At 50.6% G+C, this 14,751-nt stretch overlaps 1 protein-coding gene across 3 annotated transcripts in view; it reads left to right on the top strand.

Moving 5' to 3' along the window:
* CTIF (cap binding complex dependent translation initiation factor) overlaps positions 1-14,751 on the top strand; it is a 148,188-nt gene that overhangs the window by 127,718 nt on the left and 5,719 nt on the right. For all 3 annotated transcript variants that reach the window (XM_027671655.1, XM_027671656.1, XM_027671657.1), the window contains one exon: positions 14,395-14,448. In XM_027671655.1, coding sequence (XP_027527456.1) covers positions 14,395-14,448 — 54 coding nt within the window. The remainder of the gene's footprint in view (positions 1-14,394; positions 14,449-14,751) is intronic.

Genomic DNA, 14,751 nt, shown 5'->3' on the forward strand with positions numbered 1-14,751 from the left:
GCTCCTTTTGTCCGAGGGTTTGCAAAGACCAACAGCTGGGGTGGCAAACCCAGTGTTTGAGTTTGCAAATCCCGAAGTTGTGAAAATCCCCACCTCCCCGCCTAAGCGGCTTAAAAAGCTTCTTAAGGCAGGTGAAGGCACCTGAATGGATGAGACAGACTGAGGGGAGGAAAGAGGGAGAGAAATTAAGTCCCTTATGCCCTTACTCCCCACCTAGTGAAGAAGAAACCCAGCTCTGTCAGCAGCGTTGAGGGCGTTTCAGACCCTGAGCTCCTGATGAGCTCAAGCCAGACCCTGAGCTTCCCCACAGCTCAGGGTGGTGGCAGAAACCTCAGTGAGTATGTACAGAAGAGACAGCTTAAGTGTTAATGTTCAGTAGAGGAGGAGAGGGCTTCCCCCCATCCTGTTTTAAAGATGGTTTTGCCTCCTGCTGCTGCCTGTAGAAGGCTTTCTCAGAAAAACCCGTCTCGTTCCCCAGGGTTGGAGCTGTGAATCTCAAATTGTCAGTGGTGCTTCTGTCAGGCCATAAATAACTCGCTGTAAAATAAGTTCTCCGCTAGACCTCGGGCAAGGGGAGGATAAAGAAAGTGCTGGTGATGACTTTTTTACGTGCATGGGAAGTTTTCTCTGAATGCAAACGCACCATAAACGTTTTGTCTTGGTGGTAGTATTGTGGGTAGAGTTCACAGATGGTGACTGTAGCTGTGAGGAGGAGCGCAGGCATCGTGATGAGGCACACATATCCAGAGGAGGAGGTGGGACAGGAACACTAAGAATAGCCAAACTTCCCCAAAATCTCTGCCCACAGAGGTATGTGTCACCTTACAGGGAAGATCGTGACGTCTAGCAAAGTCCCTGTTTCCCTCTGCTTCCCATCATAATGGTGACACAACCCAGCCCTGATTCTGCCAGGATTTTTCCCTGCCCGCTCCTGTCTGCCCTCGCCCTGCTGTCACAGTCCCTTTTGTCACCTTTCTGGTATGTGGGGACATGGTGGTGATCTAGAGGTGAGCAGAGGGATATGGATTTCATGTATCAGGGATATTTTTTGCTACAGGGCAGCTCCATAATAAGACTTTACTAATTATATCAAGATGTCATGCATAAATTTGCACTTAAAAATACACCTCTGTTCCTTAGCAGGACAGGTCTGTCCCTGTGGTGTTGTTTTGTCAGAGAAGATGACTTTCCTAGATGACCTTTAATAACAAGATCATCTTTAAGGTCCTTTCCAACCCAAGCCATTCTGTGATTCTAAGAAGACTCTTAGCTGACATGGGTGAGCCTGACTCTCCCAGCACTCCTGCCCCAAAATGGTTGATCTGTGACTGCTCACTCTGCAGTGCTCTGACCTTGACTCATGCTGTTTCTCTTCCATGGCTCTTGCCACTGTTTTTTTCATGCTGTCAGCTAATCCTGGTGCACAGGGCCAGCCCAGGGGAACAGGATCACCTATTTATCAGCAGTGATAGGTGCCAGGCTCCAAGATGGTTGCCAGAACCAAAGTCAGGCTGTAGACACAGCCGAGGAGGTGGTGGGCTCTTCCAGCTGCACTCAGGAGAGGACAGGGACATCTGCACAGGCTGGCCCTGCTGGGTGCTCCATGAGGGTATGGAAAGTTCTTAATTGTGCAGAGTGTTCATCTCTTGGTGAGCTCCATGAACCACATGGCCTTTGTGCCAAGGGAGGAGGGGGTGTCACCATGGCCTGTGAGATTTGGGACCTCCACATGCCTTGAGACAGATTCACAAGGTGCAGTAGCACGCACCATGGGTATTTTCTCCTTCTGCTGATCAGCACATGTGTCCCCATGTACAGTCTCAGCCCCTCATCCCTGACTCCTTCCCCCTTGGGCATCCCCCAGCAAACCCCCTCTGTGCTGCCCACAATCCTGCACAGCTCCCTCTGCCTTCATCCACCCATCCTTTGACCAGAAATCATTAGCAGAGGCAAGATAACATCACTCCCTCTGCCTGTCCTTTCAGCTCCTCTTGCTTTTTAGTTTCTCTTTTTTTTTTTTTTTTCCTTTTTCCCTTTTCCTTTATAGCTCTGGCAGACTCAGCCAAAGGTCAGCGAGGGAGTGAGCAAGAGGAAGGGGAAAATTGCCTGATGACTGAGGCAGGAATGTCTCTTCCCTTCTCCCTGCAAAGCTTCCTCTCTCCAGCTCCTTTCCTCTCCCCCCCGAATAAAAGTTCATTAACAGCATCATTAGCTGGGAGGGAGGAGTGAGGATGGCAGTGAGGACATCCGTGCTGGGTGAGGAGGAGCTGGGGACGTGGCTGGGGCGTTGGGCGACAACACCAGTGCTATTTATTGAGTGATGTGGATGGGTTTGTTTTGTGAGCTGAAAAAGACCCCAAGAAATCAAAAGACAAGTTCATTTGGAGTGAGGCTGGAGTGATAAATGCTGAGGTTTGCTGGTTAATGGAACCAATGCTCGTCACTATCCTTGGGGAAGCAGGCAGACCACTGTGTTTGATGTCAGACACAGGAATGGGTGTCTGATGACAGCAAAAGAAGTTTGGATAGAGCTACCACCTCACCCAGGATGTGTTTTGGGAGCCAAGGGAGTGGCTGTGCCCCTTGATACCAACATGGTCCACACCAAGCCCCCATCCCGGAGGGCTCTGCCACATCCTCCTCTGGACTTGAGGATCACTGGAGCCAACTGCTGGAAAACAGGGTGGGGGGAGAAGGAAGGGTCTTCCACCACGTCCAGCGCCGTGACTGCATCTCCCGGGAGCTCAATCCCCAAAGAATCAATAAGTTTGATTTCCAGAACTATTCTGAGGGTTTGGGGTGAGGTCTGTATAGGTGAAGAGCGTCTTCACAACAACGCCTGGTGGGGTCAGCGTTGGGATTTTAGGCAAAGAGATGGTTTACCAAGGGAGGTAAAAGGTGGGTCCATCCAAATGGTTTGGTGGAGCGCAGTGAATTTGGATGATGATTTGTATCAAAACACGGTTTTATTCTTGGAACAGTGCGTATTTTAGGTTGGAGAAGGGAAATGAATCCCCAAGGTGGACCCAAAGATCAGAACTGGAGACAATTGGGGAAAGCAGGAGAGCCCTTTGCAGATGAGAACAAGAGGACTATTGCAGCCATCAAATCTGGGAAGCCTGTGAAAAGAATAACAAAACAGAAATGTTAAAAAGAAATAAAAGAGCTTTCCTCCTATTCTTCCCTCAGAGCTTCGGGGAATCGAGGGTGAGCTGGAAAAGGGCATTGTTCCTGGGATAAAGGCTTTCCCTGGGAATGGTGGTGCTGCAGCCAGGGCACTGTGGGCCTGGCCCTTGCCTGCCTCCCGACCTGGCTCTTCTTATCTGGGAGCAGTGGTGGCATCTTCCAGGATGATATTCCTCCATGGGTCTTTTATCTGTCTGAAGGAAAACAGATTTAGCAGTTCTAGGAAGTTCTCCTGGCTCCTGTGCATGATGATCTCAGCAAGAGGGCGTTCCACTGTCTCCTCCCAGCTCTCCTGTAGCCCTCTTTACTCAGGCCTCACTTTATTTCACAAAACCACTCTCCCTTTGTCCCTGTACATCTCATTCTGCCCTTCCAGGATGGTGAGGAGTGAACATGCTGACATCCTTGCTGCCCCAAAGCCTCTGCCCCATGTCCAAACCCTGAGGACCACATTCAGCCCTGCTCCAACAATGCTTCACATTGCATGTCCCCCAAAAACAACTAAAACCAGGGAAACAACTAAGGGACTTTGGTTCTTGCAGCCTGGCCATATTTCTTCTTTTCCATGGCCTTTGGCAGCGTCAGCAAAATGTAGAAAATGGGTTAAGACAAGGGAGCAGCAAATGTCAGTGGAACCATCAGAGCCCTGTTCGTGGTGCAAGAAGTGCCCCGTGGCTACTGAAGATGTAGAGATAATAAATAATGCTACTTGCCATCTATTGTTCACTGATTGTCACCACTTTTGCCTTCCCTAGCTCTTTCCTAAGCAGGGTTGGAGCTGGCTGTTCTTCATCCAGCTCCGTGCTGCCGTGGCTGCGTGTGTGTCAGCGGGGTGGGCATGGGCCACCCCAGCTCAGTGACCTCCCTGATTCATCCCTGGCTGCTGCTGGGGAGGAGGAGAATTAGCACTGGGTCCTGAGAGACTCAGCCCAGTTCTTGGTGATTGCTGAAGTCTGCAGGGAAGGAGGGCTCGCAGCCAGCGCGGAGCCACGGCCGCGCTCTGTAGGAGCCGGGACAAATGAGTGGTGTTGGGAGGTTTGGCTCCTCTTGCGTCTCAGTCTCATCCTCGGTGGATGCTGATGGGACACACTGACTCAGGAGGTGCCCCTGGGGCTGGGAGCTGCCACCTTCCTGCCAGCCCCCTGCCAGGGGCAGCCACTTCCAGCCCAGGTGGTTGGTGCTGAGTGCTGCTTTGGATGCATTTGTTTATTTTTATGACGCCGTTTAGCAGCCACACCTGCCTTCACAGCCAGGTAACCTGAGCAGTTGCCTATGGCAACAGAGTGAGGAGGTGGAAAAACTGGCTTGGGGGACTTAGGCTCAAGAAGATGCCAGGTGGCAATGCCACTGTGGTCCCCTCAAGGCACCTTGCTGGCTGGTACCCCACAGACAGGCAACACAGGGTGGGCTCTGCCTGCTCTCACCTCCCATAATAATCCTATCCCACGCCTTGCCCATGTCCCTGTGCTCTTGTCTTGCACTGGTCTAATTTATTGTTCAATGTTTAAGTTTCGTCTTGACACTTTCCTCCACCCCACTGAGGTCCCTCTGGATGGCAGCTCCTTGAGCACATTCAGGACATCCCCAAATCTCAAAATCCCCAACTCCTAAATCTCCAAACCTCACAAGATTGTGCTCCTCACCTCCTCCATGCCACGGATAAGGGTGCTAAATAGGGCAGGTCCCGGAATCACACCTCAGTACTGCTCTTCCCTGGCCCTCAGACAGAGTTGGGTTGTAATCTAATAACTACAACCCTCTGAGGTCAACCATCCAGCCCATTTTTTTACCCATCCTGTTGTCCACCCACGATGTCTTCGCTTGGATGTAAGGGGATTGGATATCAGGGGTGACAGGAAGCAGCCTTGCTTTGGCACCATCCCACTCTCAGCCCCCTCCAGGTGCATCGGACAGGGCTGTTGGGGCAGGTTCGGAGCAAACCCCAGGAAGCAGCTCATCACAGAAAGACTAAGGAAGCTGCAGAACTCTTTCTTGCGGGAAGCTGCAGCTGCAGGATCAATTCAGAGAGATCCCTCCAGCTTGAGGGGGTTATTGCTGCTGGGGCTGGGTGGGTATGCAGGGGATATCCCCAAAAGATATCTTGGGTCAGTGACCTGACCCAAGACAGGCGCTTTTAGGGTCTTACTACCAACCCTGGGGACTGAGGGCAGCTCCCAGGAGCCGTGAAACAGCAGGGATCAGAGCCGGCAGGCTGGCAGCAGGCAGGACAGTTGCTTCTCTGCAGGAGTTGTCTCCTACCTCCAGTCTGGTTGGCAGAGACAGTCCCATTTCAGCATCGTTTAAAATCTTGGCACACTCCCATCGCTTCCCTGGCTGGGTACATGCTGCTAACTGAAAGCCTCGGGGTGGTGGTGCAGGGAGGATAAATACTCCCCGTCTAATTGCCTTCCCCCCACGTCTGAGTCTGCGGTGCAGCATGTAGACGGGTATCCACTCCCCTCCCTTCTCTTAGTGCCTGTTATCTCCTGAGGCCATGCTGTGTAATTTAGCAAAATATTCTAACACAGTAATTAACGTCTGAACTTCAAGAGGGCACTGCCTTTTCACTGTCTCCTTCAGAGGAAGAGAAAGGAAAACCTTCCTGGCTGCAGTCATGAGCGAGGAGGGTGGTGCTGTTTGGAAAAGAAAATTGTATCTTTTAACGTGGGTTGTGTTGGGTTTTTTTAATCACTCTCACTTTTTAAAAAGCATCAGCCCTTTGAGTCGAAAAAAGGGTCTTTGATAGTATAATGAGATGCTAGGATTTTTAACATTGATTTCCTAGTCAGAGAATGAAGCAGAATTCTTGCTTTATCAAATGAGCAAAGACACCAAGGGGGCTGGATCTTGACCCCAGACCACCATCCACCCAGGTAGCTCCATGAGGCCAGATCTGAAGAGAAAATAAGTCCTCTATGGAGAAGGGGACTTATTTCCTCATAGAAGTGCCCTTCTGGTACCCCCCCAATCCGGTTCTGCAAAAATCAATTGTTCAGTCTTCAGTCCAGTGGGACTGGGACAAACTGGGAAGTGGTTTGTATGGGGAAAGGATGGAGGAGGGTGAGGGCTGTGGGCGTGGGAGGGATTTCAGGGAGGGACAGAAAAAAAAGGAGACTAGGGGTCAGGGACACATGAAGGAAGAGGAGAGGAGAGCAGAGAAGAGCAACAAGGGGCGAAATATCTTGGGAATCCAGAAGATGAGGGTTGAAGACATGGAAGAGCTTAGAGAAAAGTCCAGGATTTGGAGCAAGTGTAGCATGCTAATCTGTGGGTTGATGTGGACCTTCACAGCCATGACAGGAGGCAGAGTGCAGGAGCAGGGGTCTGCAAAGAGCAGAGGTGGGTGACTGTCTGTAGGGCCATGCTCCAGGCTGGGCTGGATGTCCCTGTACCTCCACACCTGCCTTGCCATAAATACATAAGTAAATAACCATGCTAAAAGCTCCCACAACTGTAGACCCCCATAGCTGTGCTGGCAAAAACGCTCCTGTGAATCCAGCTTATTTGGGGAAGCACCAAATTTCCTTTAATCCCGGTCATTTTGGTCAAAGGGCAGGGTTAAGGAGATCAGGTGTTATTTGGGAGCAGATGAGGGCAGGCCAAACCAAGGAGGGCTGCCCAAGGCCTTAGAGCCCAGCTGCCCTGTTGAGTATTTTATGTGCAGGAACATATTCTTGGAAAACCACAGGACTTGTCTAGTCCCAGCATTAAAACCGTGGTGGCATATTTCAAATAGGGGAGGGGAAATGCCACCCTTTTCTCTCTGGGACCCACAGAGAAGGCAGCGGAAGCAATTTGGGCAGATAAAGAAACTGAAGCTAGATACCATCTCACAGGATGGTCCCTCCTCCTCGCGTGGCTTTGTTTTTCTCCCTCACCCTCCGTACCAGGCATTGTTAGTTCCCAAAAACCCTTTCAATGGGATGTAAACACAACTATTTGCGTCTGCCGCCATGCGCTCTCTCCCTCTGCAGAGCCAGGAAAGCGGAGAGCCTCCGGCCAGCCAGGGTGGAGCCCGCTGCAATCAAGCACGATGGTCTCGCCACTGTTTCTTTCCATGTTTTGTGTTTCCCCGGGACCCTTGGGATGAGATCACATCCTCCTCTCCCAGGGTTATTATGTCTTCGGCCGGGCAGGATGAAGCCGGTCGTCTGGGTGGCTCGAACTCCCTGTGCACCCAGACTGGGTGGCTCTGCTCGTCTGCCTCACTCACCTTCGGGTCCTGAAGGTCCACCTCCAGCCAGGGGATGTGTAACCACCAGGCTACTGTTGGACTGCAGTGTCTGGGTTGATGAGTGACCAGATTTTCTTCATCATTGTCTCCACTAATTGCCTCTTAATGGTTTCCATCTTCGCTGGAATCCCTTCTGCCGTTCCAGATCCGGGGAGAGAGAGTCATGTTTCATGGTTTCCCTTGTCTACAGTGGAAAGGAGTAGGAGGAGTTTCCCACGACTGGGTACAGGATTTTGTTCCTCTGGCCTTAATTCAATTTGCTGTTAAGTATCTCTGAGTTCCTCAGGAGCCTGACAAGGAGGATAACCAACATTTTGGTTTACTCGATGCAATAAACAAACTAATCTCTTCTTACCCTCCACCCAGGGAGTCCTGGTTGTGTAATAGGAGAACAGAAGTCTCCTCCTCAGCTGAGAGGAGCACATCACTGTAAAAGGAGTTGGTGCCACCAAAACTCCTTTAAGTTGTCCAAAATATGTTAGGGAAAGTGCCTGTTATGGACCCAGCTCTGAGGCAGCCATGCAGGCACAAGCAGCTCCAGCACAGAGGTCCTTCCCCCCTGTGCCACCTCATTTGGGCAGCTGCTTAGGGGATCAGCAGTGACCTCTTCCTAATGGAGCAGCAAGAGTTGCTGTCAGTGTGTTCTCACCCAGGCTGAGACCACAACACCTCAATCAGGCAACTGGGAAGAAGGATCCCACCATGAGATGCATGGGCTGGTGGCACTTTGTGCATCATCCATAAGCTTGAAGACTTCCCACATCCCCAGAGAGGCATGAGCAGAAGGGTGTGTGGAGAGAAGCACCATTGCTGGTGGAAGCAGCTGGACACAGACTGCGTCTCCCAGCTCAGCTGTGTTTTCAAATCCCAACAAGTCACATTTTGGAGCACAGCAGAGCCTGTGCCTCATGCAGGGATCAGCACAGACAGCTTCATAATGGAAAGATTTTATCCAAAACTTTGTATTAGGGCAACCTTAGCATCAAATGGATGAGCAGAGAAGATGTGACTTATGCCTGTGGACTTCTAAAGGTGCTCACTTGTTTCTTCTCTAGAAAAAGGTTCCATCTGGCTTCTCTTTCTCCTGGAGAGGGACTCGGTACCCCTTTCAAGAGGGTGGCACTGGCACAGCTTTTTGATGGGCACAGGATCAGCTCAGCTGACCTTCTGATGTCCTGGGTCAAGGACCTGATATTCTGATGGGAGCAAATTGTAGAAATCCTGAAACTGGCCTGTTGGTGGAGTGTTTTGTAACTGCTCATCCCCCACACCCATGTTTGTGCTCTGTGTTTTCCTCAGTCCTGGCTGTCTTCACCACCCCCTGCCTTGTGACAGTAAGAAAAGTGGAGCTGTAGCATTGCCTGTAGCTCGGAGAAGTGCGTGACTCTCCCCATGCAGAGCCATTTAGTCCCGTGGATCTTATCTCAGGCATCTTCCTTAAAGACTTGCGACAGTAGGTCGATAAGGGGCCGCTGGAAAAGCAGTAAATTGCTATTGATGTCTGTCTGCAGAGAACCCGTCAAGCGCAGCAGAACTGGCTTGTGCTCCCAGGAGGACCCACCCAGCAGACTGTGGGGATTCCAGGAGGTTTTGGGGGCAGGAGTTCCCCAGCTGTGGTCCATTAGAGCACTAAGAGTGCCTGCAGAGCCATGTTAGCAGCACAGCACACCCTGCACCTTGACCACGCTGCTGGTTATAGGGGATGATCATAGAACCATAGAAGTCTTTGAGCTGGAAGGAACCTTTAAAGCCCATTTCATTCCAAACTCCTGCAATGGGCAGGGACACTTTCTACTAGACCAGGTTGCTCCAAGCCCCATCCAGCCTGGACTCAGACACTTCCAGGGATGGGGCAGCCACAGCTTCTTTGGGCAGCCTGTGCGGGGCTCACCCTCATTGTAATTTCTTCTGTCTATTTAGTCTGAATCTCCCCTCTTTTGGTTTAAAACCATCACCCCTTGTCCTTTCATTGCAGGCTGCACTAAAAGCTCTCTCCCCATCTTTCTTATAAGCCCTCTTGAAAGGGGGTCTCCACGATGATCCCAACCACAGAGCTGGAACAAATCCATCCTATTGAGGACAAAGTCCATCACTGCCCTTAACCAAGGGCACTTCTGTTTAAAAGCGGGACTGGGAAGCACCGTCTCTCCTGCACTTCCAATACAGTGTGTCCGCTCTGCCTAACCTCCAAGTGGCACAGAAAGCTGATTTTTTTTTACCTTCCTAATCAAAACGTGTCTCCATTTTCACCCGTTTCCTCGTTTCACACCTGCGAGCTGGTTACTACACCCCAGCGATGCGTTTGCAGGCGCTGGTTGGTTCCCCCTGTGGCCGTGGTCCACGCTCCCAGGGGGAATACTGGCAGGCACCTCCTTGTGACCTAGGTGCAGATGAAAAGCATTCCTGTGGGCAGGGACTGTGGAGCGGTTGGGAGGCTGGAGCTCCTTGCCCCGGGGCTGTCTGGGTGTCCGTGCCTGTTGCCACCTGGACGGATGAACCCAGGATGCCTGTTGAGGAGCCAGGGAGCATGGGCTGCGGTCAGTCCGGCGTTCCCTGAGTCTCTCCCCGGCCTCTCCATGGCTCTCAGTGGATATTTCCAAGGTTTCCATGCTCTCACGCTGTAGTCATCGCCGAAGCATCAGAAAACACTGCGTTCTGAGGGGTAGTTAGTGGCAAGCGTCGCTTAGGTGTCGTTTTGCAAGCGATATCATGCGCAGTAATTAGTGCTGTGCCGTGCAGGAGAAGTATCATTGCAGCTGGAAAGGGTAATGTATGCGTTGGGCTGCTCCCACCCCATCTCCTGGGGGGGAATTGCTGAAGAACAGAATTGAACCTGCGTGGTTTGCTGATAAGGGGTGGTGGGGCAGGTTCTCCTGTCCTCCTTGTGGTGTGGGCACCCCTGAGAACACCAGGTAAGCACTTCAGCTTCCCAGCAGCCCAGGTGATCTCAGAAAGCAGATAATAAACCCAAATATTTGGGGTGAGTCCCGTCAGCTCAGCTCTCTGGTTTGCTCCTGGTGGTCTGCACCTCGTGCACATGCATCCATTGCTGTTCAGGAGGACCAAGCTGGTTCTGTCTGTGATGAGGCACAGCTGCAGTTTGGGGGTTTCTTTGGCCCTTCAACTACCATTGCATGCCCACCCCATGTGGCTTATGATGCTTACCTCTGCAAAGATGTAAAGAGCAGGTTTTGAGTCCATGGAGGCCAGGGAAGGTGGGTCCCAGTAGCATGTCATGGAAACCAGTTGCACTCAAGAGCCACCCTGCAAGGCACTGCAACTCCCCTGCCACACATAGTGCTTCTAGGAGAAGACCCTGAAATTTATTTATGGGTTGCTTATGCAAATATTTAGTACCCTAAGCCCACTACACTGACCCTGCAGAAGACCTTGCCCGATGCTCATCTCTCAGCATGACCCAGAAATTCAGAAGGGAAGGCGCCCGATATCTTCCACCAGTCTGCAGAGCAGCCAGTCCAGCTCCAGAAACAAAAGTGAGAAGCCTTTCGCAACCAAGGCTGGGTATTATATGACTGGCCGGGCAGATTCTGGCATGCAGCCTCTTCTCTTAGGAAATCAAGCAGACTCTTTGTCTGCTTTCCAGCAGGAACTGCTGCTTTCATTGCCCGGCTTCGCCCCGTACGGGGGAAACCGGCTGGAGAGCAAAGGGAAGTTTTTCTCTCAGACAGCCCCAGCCCCCGGGGGATGATTACAGGTTAAACCGAGAAGCATGTGAGTCTCAGCTCACCTGTCCTGTTGTCTGCCTCATGCTCCTTTTTCAAATCCCTCGTCCACGTTCACTGGCCGGTTTGAACCATGTGGGAATCTGGTGGAGAGGGAAGGGATGGTGCCCGTGGTGGGAGTTGGGCAGAGGCATGCAGCAGGGAGGAGCAGCTATAAATTGTTAAATAAATAATAATTCCAATGTGGGAGTGCTAATTTAATGGGTATAGCGTGTTTACCTTAAAATATTGTAAGCAAATATGAATTAGGTTGCAAACGATGGATGCAGTTGGCTGGGTGGTCACACAAGCGCCAGTACTTCAGGGCTGTGATTTCCCTGGACCTCTCAAACCATTTGCACCATTTTTTTCTTGCAGCCCCCATCAGGGCTGAACAAGGGGTCAGAGAGCTTTGGGAAATGCTGTGCTCCTGCTGAAGCAAGCTCCCAGGTGCTTTGGGGTGGCCGGGTGCTCACATGGGGCACCGTGGGTGGGGATGGAAGACCCTTTGAGAAATACACGCAAGTCATCATGGATGGGTGAAGGAGTTGATGGTAGCAACCCCAGGCAGCATGGTCCTTCCAGTCAGCAAGCTTCATTGCCCGTGCCAGGCTTCCTCCTGCCCCATCACGCAGGGGTCAGCAGCAGATAGTTAGTGCCTGCACCCCACATGCTAGAAACATGACCAGGAACATGCAGAGAAACAGGGACACCTTTCTGATCCTCCACTCTTCGGTCTGTTGCACTGATGCAGGTGGCTGACAACCATCTGTGGCCACAGATTTGGACTCTTGTTCCCCAGAGCACCACCAGATCTGAGTGGTGGGCCCTGCTCTGCTGCACAGGGATGTGCCTGGGCTTGGTGAGCAGGTTGTGGGCCTCCCCAGCCTACGTGTCACAGGCAGAGGCTCACCTGTGGCACTTGGGACTGGTATCTCTTGGTGCCTGGGTGGAGCAGTGAAGCACATGGTGCCTTGGGTGAATGAGGTGGGGCTCATGGAGCAGTGGAGGACATCCTGGATGGACAAGGTGGTGTATGTACATGGTGTCTCCGTGGACAAGGTAGAGTAAGTGGTACCCTGATGGACGAGATGGAGCACATGCATCCTCCCTGTTCAGCCAAGTCACATCAGGTGAGGTCCAGGAGGGCAAGGATGAAGTTAGAGGGAGCCTGCCCAAGGCTGGGGGTAGGATATATTCTGTTTCATCATAGGTAGGTAAGACTGTTATTCCCTAGCCAGATATCTGAATGCTTGACAGTGACATATGCATCCTCACAAACACCTTTTGAGGTAGGGAAGCGTGTCTCAATCCTGCAGGTGGGAAGGTGGGGCAAGGAAAGCCCAAGTGAAGTTGCAGCTTTTCTGCTGAGAGCAGGATCATTGAGGAGACCACAGCAGAGGATGGGCTGGAGCTGGACCTTCTTAATCAACTCTAACTCCATTTTCATGCTTGAGTTTTCATGTTATGTTCTTTACTAAAGAAGAGCAAAAATAAGAAAAGGGAATATGTATTTTATTTGTGGCCCTACTTCATGCCACGCTCATGAGCTAAATACCCCAGGGAGGGAATTTCTGGACTATTCCTGTTTATATTTTTCCCTAGTTTATTTTTCTTTTTTTTTTTTTTCCTTGATAGTGTTGGGTTTAAAATAATCTCACGGGTGGTTTTTTTGTGAAGAATCTGTGAACTGTTTTTGAGAACTTATCTCAGAGCACGCGGCTTGGGCTTAACTAACAGTTTCCAACCAACTCAGCAGAAAGATAAACTGGGGCGGGGGGGAAGGAGGGGAGAAAACACTGTTGCACGACTCGAAAACCCTGGCTGAACCTTTGGCTAAAGTGAGATAAAAACCAGTGGACAACATGCTCGTGGAGATGCTGTAAACATCATTTTCAAAGTGAACCAACTGCTGTCTGCCGAGTACAGAAGAGGCTGAAGACAAAACTCTTGAGAGCAATGATAATTCCATGCATTACCTCTTTTTTCCCTAGCTATTTTCCAGCCGTTGTGGAGCTGGTAAACAAACAGGCGTTTATTTGTAAAGGAAAGGAAACAAGGAAAAACAAGAGTGGGAAGGAGAGATGATAAGGCTGAGAATCACAATTCTGATTTTAGCCAAAGGATGTGACTTTGGAGCACATTCAGTTACGCTGAGCAACTTTTATAAGGGCAGTTTTAATCAGTTCAACTCCTTTTCCAAAGTTTGCCTTGCCCTAATGAATTTCAGAAACTAATAAAGCCAGTTTTCCAATTTTTTTTCTCCTTTTTTCTCAGTGGTTAGTGCATGCACTCAGCTCCCCACTGCATGCAGGGATTAACTTGGGGCCATCAGGCGTTGTTCATCCCAAAGTGATAGGATGGAAGTGGCCATGGCCTTGAGTGTTGCCAGTACTTGTAATTGTCATAAAGATGAAAACAAAGAAAAATGTGTATTTTTGGTCCCGTTTCGAGAGTCCTTGCTCATGGTTTCAAGGTTTGTGGGGTGAGACATGCTGAGGTCCCACACTTTGCTGCTGTCAGGTAGAGACATTGACCCTCACTGCACAACCTGAGTCTGAACCAAGTAGGATGAGCATCTTCTTGCACCATCCCATGCCATGCCCAGCAACATTTTGGGTCTTTCCTGAAAGTTGCTCCTGCTTGCAAGCTTATGTTTGTGACACAGAGTTCGTGGAGAGCAGGGTTGGAGTTGGTGCACCTGAGACTCCCTAGTTTCATTGGCACCCATTGTACCTGCACCTCTGTATAATCAGCCTAGAAGGAGCCATATTAATTAAGGTGTATTGGATGTGACACTTTCCCATCAGGTAATTTTTAGGCTCTACAAAGTGTCCCCGTGGGGATGGGGAGGTTTGGTGGTGGGTGGCTGCCTCTTGGACAGAACCCTTCCCTCCCAGAGAGCTGTTCCCAGGTCTGTATTGCTCCAATGTTGTTGACTGATGGCTGCATTTAGTCACTGTGTGTGTGAAATGAGTGTGCTTTCTCATTGCCTGCCATGGGGTAAAACAAAGCATTGTAACCTGAACTAAATTTATTATGAAAGTTGTTAATCTAAATTTTACCCTGCGTTTTGTCGCTGTTTACCTGAAAATTTTGTGTGGACAATCTCTTTTCTTCCCTCTTTTTGATTTCCTGGAAGTGTCAAAAGCCAAGCTGCTGAAGAGAGGCAAGGAAGGTCATAAGGGAGGAGGAGGAAGAGGATGATGAGGTCATGGATTTCTCACTGCTTCTCTCTTCTCTCTTTTGCAGTTGTTGCAATCTCAGGATGTGAAGGAAGACGCCGTGCTCTGCTGCTCCATGGAGGTAGGGAGGCACCTGCACATCTGCCCTAATCCTCATTGCTTTGCCCCTTCTGTCCTTGGCCATGCATGTGTGAAGTTTACAGACCCAAACAGCTGTGTTGCTTCTTTGCATTATGGAATGGCCGAATGGTTTGGGTTGGAAGATATCTTTAGAGGTCATTTAGTCCAACACCCCTCTGCAAAGAGCAGGGACAACTTGCTCTAGCAGGTCCATGTCCCTCCTGTGCTGAGGACTCCAGAGCTGGATTCAGGACTCCAGTTGGGGTGTCACAAAAACAGAGTAGGTAAAAGACATCATGGTGAG

This window comes from Neopelma chrysocephalum, unplaced genomic scaffold (genome assembly GCF_003984885.1).
Source record: "Neopelma chrysocephalum unplaced genomic scaffold, ASM398488v2 Primary Assembly neopelma1_97116, whole genome shotgun sequence".
Lineage (NCBI taxonomy): Eukaryota > Metazoa > Chordata > Aves > Passeriformes > Pipridae > Neopelma > Neopelma chrysocephalum.